Source organism: Theobroma cacao, chromosome 10 (assembly GCF_053813885.1).
Source record: "Theobroma cacao isolate CCN51 chromosome 10, ASM5381388v1, whole genome shotgun sequence".
Taxonomy (NCBI): domain Eukaryota; kingdom Viridiplantae; phylum Streptophyta; class Magnoliopsida; order Malvales; family Malvaceae; genus Theobroma; species Theobroma cacao.
This window is the reverse complement of record NC_142648.1, coordinates 482,801-492,016: the sequence shown is the minus strand read 5'-3', so window position 1 is coordinate 492,016 and position 9,216 is coordinate 482,801. Positions and strand designations below refer to the sequence as shown.

Below are 9,216 nucleotides of genomic sequence, written 5' to 3'. Positions count from 1 at the left end.
ATTACTCTTTCCGTCTCTTTTTCTTTATTCTTTTTTTAAATTCTTACTGAGATTAAAATAATAACTTTGACTTTGATGCATTTTATATTAAAGTTTAAATTTTTTTATAATATAAATGTTCAATACATTTTAATACAAAATAGTAAAACAAAATTCATTTTTGAACATTTAAAAAAAAAAAGATAGAAAAAGAAAAAAAAAAACTAAGAAGATAGTATTTGTAGTGTTCATAATGTCTTCGTAGAAATCCTAATAATCAAACGCTAGTAGCCAAGTTGACTCATGAGGCCTAACATAAAAAAAAAGTCAAACTACCTGGTCAAGGAAATGAATCTGGTAGGGCCTTTGATGTGTGGAAGAATAGAAAAGGTGAAAGTTTTTTTTTTTTTATTTTAATTTCCAAGTTGGAATGTTTTTTTAAGGTTGCCAACTTGTCGTGAGCGTTTGGTTCATGGAACTTTCCACAGGACGAATCATTTCCCAAGAACTTAATCCAAAACAACTCTTGTGTATATATTATTGTATGGCTAATTGTTCATTGTTGATGTCATGACTACAAGTTAATAGAGAAAAAAGAGCAGGGTTTTCAACATTCCTGGTTTCAGGCTCTCCCAAACCCCTCTATTCCCACCCATGGTTTTTGACATTTAACAATTCTTAATCTCTCCCTCTCCCTCTCTTTCTCCCTGATTTGGTGTAAAAGAGAGAGAACTTTTCACTGTGGCATGATCAACAGTTAAAACCCCTTTGTTTGACAAAATGGGGTGAGAATTCTACTTGTGATGCACATTTTTTTTAACCCTGCCGACACCAAAATCTGCTTGTAGGATTTACCAGTGCTAGTAGCTCCCTGCCCCAAAAGTTTTCCAAAGGTATAGAAGTTTAGAACAGTTCTGCTAGGATCTAATTCATTAGTGCTTATATGATCGCAGATTATATCCCTATAAGAACATACTACTCTCGTGTGCAGGCTCCAGTTGCGGTTTGATAAACATACAAGCATCATATATAATGTTTAAATGAAATCAATATGATAAAAAAAAAAAAAAAAAAACTCTGAACAGCCAGGAAGATCCATGTCATTTGACAAGTTGAAATTGTTTGCTGTGAAAAGCATAATGATAATGGTCTATTGCTAGAAACATATTATAAAGCAAGCTGAAGAGAAACAATCCAAGATTGGCCTAGCGGTTGTTATCTCTCCTTGACGAGATTCAATGTTCAAGGTTCGAATCCCCCTCTTCCTTAGACTTCCTATCTACCAAAACAACAAAAACAAAGACAAAATATAAAGCTGCAGAACAGGTTTAGTCATAGCACAAGTATAAACCACATTGCAAGTCAAGGAGAAAGAAAATACATGTAAAGTCGATGCAAAAGCAACAATATTACATGAATGCAGAATGACTGAAGAGAAAGATCAACAGATTAACCATTCAGCATTTTTTATTTAGTCATATGCTTTCCTTCTTTCTATTTGTGGGTGGGTTGGTTTCGTAGATGCCCACAGACTTCTATATTAAGGGGCTGAAGTACTGATCTGTAATGGTCACTACTCACTTTTGTACAATTCAAAGTATGTTCCTAGGAGGAGGATGCAGTTGTGATGTGTTCAAACATATCATCTGGTCACTTATATTCCAAATTTAGTATCTGGGACTTATGATACAGACCAACATTTATCTTGCTTTTCATTAAGTTGACTAAGTCGAATATTTCAATCCCATCTCTTTCTCCACTGATTATAGCAGGAAGTGAAGGAGACTCAACCGCATAATCATACACAAAAATAGATATACACACATGCATGCATGTAAGGATCATTTATCTGTAACAAAAATGAGACAATTTCTTACGTTTTTACTGTCATAGGAAGCTAGTCTCTGATCAACCAGTAGAAGCCTTTTCATTTTTCATAATCATATGGAACGACTTAACTTTGTCCTCTGCCACTATCTCCCTCAATACATCATCTTCGATCTTTTCTGCTTGCCAGCGAGACGGGTCCTCCACAAATGCCTCACTAAAAATCATACTTGATACCCATTCCTTCCATGTGGTCCTACGGTACTTATCTTCTTCAAGTGTGCCTGTTGCCAAGAGCTGATAGACAAAAACAACCTTTTGCTGACCAGGCCGAAAAGCCCGTGCAATAGCCTGCTTTGTCTTGGAAGGATTCCATTCTGAATCCAATAAAATCACCCGCGATGCAGCTGTCAAACTAATGCCTTCAGCACACGCTGTAATTGAAGCAAGTAGTATCCTTGAAGCGCCACCTGGTTCCTCAAACTTGTCCATCACTCGTCCTCTTTCAAATAGCTCCAAGTCTCCTGTAAGGACCAATATTTCTCTACCCTTCCGCCATCGAAAAACTATCTCAAATAATTCGATAAACAAATTAATGGGGGCAATATTGTGGCAAAAAATGAGAACCTTTTCCTTCTTGATGACTCGATAAACAAGGTTCAAAACAAACATCACCTTGGACCCTTTCTTAAAATCAAACTTGATCTTCTCAAGTGCCATCAACTCTTCTGGACTGAAAAACTTATTAACACAGTTTGAAGTCCTGACCAAACTAGGATGTATCGATGCAAGAGTTATCAAAAGTTCCAGTTCCAACGGATAGCCACTATATCCAGCCATTATTTTGTGAAGTTTCACCAAAATCTCATGTTGTACGTCCGTTGAGTTCATCATTAAGGTGTAAATTTGTAAACCAGGGAGGCTGTCTGAATTCCCACCTTCATACACATCGATAAATCCATTTGTGATGTTTCTCAACATGTTAAGACCATGCAACCTCTCTTCTCCTTCGCTAGAATCAATCTTCCTGGCAATTTTGTCTATGAAGAATTTTCTTGCTCTGTTCTCTAACAAATTGCGTGCCTTGTCAAACTGACTCTTCTTCTTTTTGGATTTAGGGTCCAATTCCCTCAACACTTCATACACAAATTTTGGTCTTGCTAGGCACAAGGTGTTGAAATATTCACAGAAGTTGTTCTGAAACAATGTGCCCGAAAGCAATATCCTCAGATCCGTTTCAACTTTCATCAAAACCTTTCTCAACCTTGATTTAGTACTTCTGGGGTTGTGCCCTTCATCCAATACCAAGAGCCCTGGACTTTCACGAAGCACTTTAGCCATAAACTTTCTGTGCTCAAACTTTGAATCTTCTCGCATTAATGTCAGGAATGAGGTGTAACCCATAACAAGAACACTTGGTTGTGCATGCCACTTCTGTATTTTCTCTAGACAATCCAAAACATGCATAACATCTTGACTAGGTTTCGGAGCTCCATGCAGCCTTACTGACTGCTTCTTGAAGACTCTATAAGTTCTACGTCCATGAATCAAATGAACAGGTATAGGAATTTCCCACTTGATAAATTCCTTATACCAGGTGTATAGAGTTGTCTTCGGAGCAAGGACCAATGGCCTCTTTCCTGGGAATAACTTCAAGTAGCTAGTAAGGAATGCAATAATGAGAAGAGTCTTTCCAGCTCCTGGTGAATGAGAAACTACACAACCACCTGTTTTTTTAGATGCTGTTTCCATAAGTGCAGGTGTCAAAGAACCCGCAACGTTTTGCCATAAGAATTCAAAGGCCCTTTTCTGGTGGAAGTGTAATTTCTTCTTAAGTTCAGGGATTAGGGCCCACACATTGTCATTTTCTTCTGATAATGGAGTATCTATAGAAGTGTAATTGCAGAAAAGATTCAAGGCCTCATCTCCATCTGTTTTATGCTCTGGCTCCTCTTCACTGCAAACTTTACCATCTGCTATCCAGCTTTTATGTTCCAGCTAGAAAAAAAAAAAGAAAATTAAAAAAATTGAAAATAAAAAAGAATAAAAGGCATGACCTTTTAGACAAGTGGTAAGGTGTTTTTGGACATGTCACTAATTTGACTAACGGAGTTAATGCATCATGTAATCTGCTTGTTAAAACAAAAGTTGGGAGTATCTAAATGCGAATTTTTTTCTTCAGGTACCAAATTGACAGTTTTGCTATAAATGAAGTACTAAATACGTAATTAACCCATAAAAATACCAACAAGAAGACACATCCAAATGCTGGCAATGCATGCAAGCATCCATGCAGCCAACAATGATACCTGCATATATGTAGAACAGAAAGCCCAGAAAGGAACTGAGACATCCCGTTCTCGAATTGGAGATCATTGTACCAAATATTTCACAATTAGTAGTTATAAAGCTTCCTTTCTTCCTTGCTATAAAATGTGGCAATGCAACATAAAATGATGTCCTTTTGGAGACAGACAACAAAAAGAAAAGAAGCATGAGTTTCAAACTTACAAATGGTGCAGAAACATATTTTATTTCAGTTCTCACAAAGCCACAGATACGACATAGAACCCCAATTTCTTCATCCAGTTTGAAATCATGCTGACAATTTCCACTAGATTTCCGCAGAGACTCAGCAGATACTCTAGCCTGAGAATAATTAAACTGAATTAACCATCAAGAAGAGAAGTTTAACTGAGACACAAATTTGCCAGTATAAATACATTAACCACAAAGAAACCTGCATAGTTGGGGGGTGGGGGTGGGGTGAAGGTGTTTATATCAACAGATTATCACATATAAGAATTTTGATCCAGAAAAAAATTTCAAAAGCTCTACCTCATCTTCCTCAAAGTAAGCTGATGCCATACATAGTTCCATTTCTCTCCACAATATTTCAGTATCTGACATATCTCCCTCATCCTCAACAGAGGGTTGTTCTGGTTCTGTTTTTCTACTCATTTCTGAGGATGCTGCTTCCTTAAACTGATTCCACTGATCAATAATGTGCGGCTCTTCTTTTGTGAATGTAGAATCAATGTTCTTCATATATGAATTAATCAGTTTATTGTATGCACCTGCACTTATTGTTGTTCTTTTGTAAGTTATTGGCTCATCATAATCTTCCTTTCTTGTATGAACAGAACGATGACTTTTATTCTGTCCTTTCTTTGAGAAAGATCTTCCCTTCCATGTACTTTCATAATCCATATATTCTAAAGCAGGAATTTTCTTCCTATGAGTTGTACGAGAGCGTTTCACACTATAATAATTCAAAGATACTTTTTCAACCTCTTCTGCATGACTTCTTGGAAATTTTGGGGCATGACAGTGTCCAGAGGCAAGAGGATCACTTTCAGAAGACACAGGAACAATAGCAAGACTATTTTGATGCTTCCTTGGATTAGTCGCACCTGATCTCCTTGGATAATTCACACTTGATTTCCTTGGGCCAGCCACATCTGATTTGAACTCCCTTGATATATTCTTACTTTTGCACACATCACTTGTTTCGCACTGGGTAAGCTCTTTTGAAGTACTTGCATTCATGCCAAACAAGTATGATAGTGGTAAGTTCATATCTTCCTCTAGTTCTTGTTCTTCTTCCTCTTCTCTCCAGTTGCCGGTTCTCAATGGAGCTGTTCGAACCCAGCTAATATCTGTCTCCAGAGAACTATCGCAACCAAGGAAACGCTCAGGTTGTACATTCCTGCGTTTAGAGCGTCGCAAGTTCATAGCATCATAAACTGGCCATTGTCTGATCTCATGTGCACTACAAGCAGCACCAGCTTCATTATTTTGGTGGGGGTCAAGTCGGACCACATCGGATACGGAAATACCATTGTCTACCTTGAAATTTACAGCATGGAGATAATTATGAGAATTTAAGGGACTGCTATCATCTTCTCCCAGAATTTGATAGACAATCTTGTTCTGCACAGATCTCACATCAAATGCAATTCGCTTCAAAACAGATGTAACAAGCAACCATGATATATCAGATAAGAATTTCCCCAAAAATATCTTAGTTCGTCTCAATTCAGAGCAGTCCTCAGAGAAATTCCATCCATAGTGCTGATCATCACATGCATGCTTTTCAAGCCTTTGGAGGACAGAAATCTGATCGATTCCTACTACTTCAGTCTCTTTGCTCAAAATTACTTTCTCAGAACCAAGAGGACCTTGATTAACATACAAGTTAACATAAAACTGGCAGGAGCATTGAGAGTTGTGGGGCTTCCTCTCGATCGAACTTATTTTAGCATCAACCCAAACCTAACCAGAGCAAGAATCAGAAGATCAAAACTGAAAGCAGCAAGTACAACTTTCCAACATCTAAAAAAGCTAAGTAAACGTTGGAAACAGAGTTTTAGCAAGATGGTAAATATGTCACTCAGTAGCATCAAAGAAATGATAAACTATTTAACCAAGTATTTAAAGATTAGCATAAATAGATATCCACACACGACAAGAATATCAGCATTTAATTTATGCCCCCTATGAGCCATTCTTATGGTCAATTTGTGAAGGGAAATTAATTTACTTCATTGTCAGACATTATTCCATTTAAGCATTGCAAGGTATGAGAAATAAAGAAAGAAGGCTAATTCCAAATGACAGAAGTCAGCAAAAGCTGCAATGTATAAATGCAAGCTGCATAAATCCACCTTATAACATATTAAGTCCCCAAATGGTAATAAATTTCAAATTATGAAGCCTGGAGTGCTCTGCCTGAAGAAAGCATAACTTACAGGCTCTGGATTCTCTTCATTAATCCCTGTCAGCGGAGAGGCTGAAAGAATGCATACGTCAATACCAGGCCTCAAAAAGCAGGTGCAGTCAGATAAAGTTGCCTGCCTAGACTTAACACGAAAATCAGAGAATGGTTGTTTCTCAATCAGATATTGATCATCTATCAGATGCATAGTCATGACCCCATTCTTAATTCTTATGAGTTCCACAGCTTGCCATGAACCGCAGAAGAGGACCTCAAAAGCTGTCAAACATAAAATCAGTGGAGTGATGCAAAATCAAAGAACAGTGAGAAATAACAATACAACAAAAAATAAAATTCACATTTAAAAAGAAAAGATGGAAGTGGATAATCTTTTAAATGAAATATAAACTTCAACCATTTAAAGATAACTAGTTGCAAAATTAACTTCAAGGAACTGCCAGCTATTGGGAGGTTTTATCTGTTTGTGATGAATTTGATGTAATGATTCAAAGGAACTTTATGAAGTTAGTTACAAATCCTCCGCATATAGATGCTCACGATGCAAAACATCCAGTATAGCGATCCCAGCAAGGCCATAACTACACTAACAATTCGGTGACTCTGTCCAAATACTTTTATTGTTCAATTACAACAAGAAGAAACTCTGATTCAGTTACATTTGCATTTTTCTGGCTGATTAAACAAAGTTTGGCAGTTTTCTCCTTTCATTACAAGTAAAATGTCACAAATATAATGGCCCAGTTACATGATAAACTACTCAAAAACTACACGTGCATTGAAATCTGTTTGAGTCCAATTCAAATGAAGAAAATCAATAAAGAAAGAAATACAATAAAAGTACAGGTCGATAGGAGGTAATGCTTACGATATGTATTAAATGGATGCTTGGATTGATATAACTGCCTTTTTCTCATTGTTATCAGTTAACAAGGCTCTGCAATGAAATAAAGGAATCAGGTTATAGAATCACAGATATCTGCAAAAATGAGCTTGAAACAAACAGCCTTTCAAGATCATTTTGGCAAATTAAACTTAAGATAAACTGAAAAGAAGGGTAAATATACATTAGTAGAAAATGTAATCTAACACACAGGTTCGTCAAGGTTAAGAAGGATCACTCCTTTATAACAGTCAAACTTCAATAAAACTATGACAGTAAAGCCAGAAAACAGCCTATTTTACCTGAACAATGGCAGGATCACTCGTTTATTACCCGATAAAAGAAAATTCCATAGATTATCATACAGAAGAAAAGGGAATGGAGAAAATGCAAAAGAAAGATGAGACTTTACCATAAAAAGCAGATATACAGTTGACTGAATACAAGCATCCATTTCATGCAACCACCAGAAGAGCAAAACAAGAGCAAATTTTTTGCCTTCAGAAGAAAATAAAGCATGACACAATCCAACTTAACTAAATTTTGTGGGGATTGATTACAAAGACGGCTGCTTTTGAATCCATTAACAAAATTTTCAATCCACAGTGCTTACACAGCTATGGAGATTTGTATAGAACGCAAAAGGTGTGAACAAAACTCAAAAAGTAGCACAAAAAGAAACCATCTTTCACATAAATAGTGTAGAAAAACGATTAGCAGATAGCTGAGTATCTACTAGAGTGTCTGTGTTCTTAAAATATGGAGATCATTGACACGATCATGATTATTATCTAAGAAAGGGTCAGTTCTAGCTACACTCACCTGAAAACAGCATCTGGGTCTTAAAAATAATCAGACTCCTGATAGATTATATAGCCTGAAATGAACAAACTTGGAGAAGCGGAACAACCAAGTGAAGAAACGAGTGAGTGTGAGTGATAGCAGAGTAAAAAAAAAGGACAAAACAAAAAGGAAGGGATAGAAAAGGACAGCGGGGCGAAGAATTCTATTTATATGTCTGAGAATCTTGGGGTTTGTGCTTGCGCTTGCATGACTTAAAGTGAAGGGCCCGCCCCTGGCCATGGAAACTTTTTTGCTTTCAATGGCAAGTCGGATGAATACGGAAGGAAGAGGAGGGTGAAATGGGAAGGAGCGTTTGTGAATGGGCGGCAGTGATTGATCATTGAGAGTTGAGTTTGCAGGTGTGGGAACCACCGAAACTGCTGGACTTGGTTTTGCTGATGAAATGATGATTTCGAAGTTAGGTTAGCAGCACGTGTAATATCAGAGGCAGGGGGAGGAGGGGACTGCAAGTTAGTGTTTTTTTATGTTTTTTCCTTCTTTTTTCTTCATTACCAAAATGTCAAGCTTTCTGCTTGTGGGATGGGTCACTCACTCTTCCCACCCCTCCTTGTGTTTAGAGCCAGTGCTGATTCTCAGATAAAGAAGATCACTTCACTTTTCTTCTTTTAGCCTGTTTTTGGAATGGGCTTTTATACTTTTCCAACAGTACTTTCAAGCTAAGCCCATAGTTCACAACCTTATTAGGGTCATATACAAATACCAAATGGGATTTGGTCTTGGCCCAAAAATTCATCCTGATGGTAATTTACCAGTGGATTCAGCTGCTTTTATCTAGAATGCAAGTGGGAAAATATAACTTTCTTTTTGTTTTTGGCTTTGAAGTTCAAGTTTTGTTTCAATGCATGCTTCCCATGCATATCAATAAAACATGCAAGGAAAGTTTGTCTTAATTAACCATAGCATGACAAGAAAGCATGAGCATGATGTT

General features: G+C 37.0%; 1 protein-coding gene across 2 annotated transcripts; it reads right to left on the bottom strand.

The window, feature by feature from the left end:
- Positions 1-1,007: 1,007 nt before the first annotated feature.
- Positions 1,008-8,854, bottom strand: LOC18585788 (SNF2 domain-containing protein CLASSY 1-like). Of its 2 annotated transcripts, none has more exons than XM_007008790.3 (7): positions 8,247-8,854; positions 7,410-7,478; positions 6,558-6,802; positions 4,645-6,081; positions 4,318-4,455; positions 1,857-3,804; positions 1,008-1,258 (listed from the first exon to the last, which is right to left on the bottom strand). In XM_007008790.3, the coding sequence occupies exons 2-6, from the start codon at positions 7,456-7,458 to the stop codon at positions 1,888-1,890; spliced, it is 3,786 nt and encodes a 1,261-aa protein (XP_007008852.3). In that variant the 5' UTR covers positions 7,459-7,478; positions 8,247-8,854; the 3' UTR covers positions 1,008-1,258; positions 1,857-1,887. The 2 variants fall into 2 exon arrangements, with proteins under 2 accessions (XP_007008852.3, XP_007008853.3); XM_007008791.3 differs by having other exon boundaries at positions 1,008-1,254.
- Between the last annotated feature and the right edge of the window lie 362 nt (positions 8,855-9,216).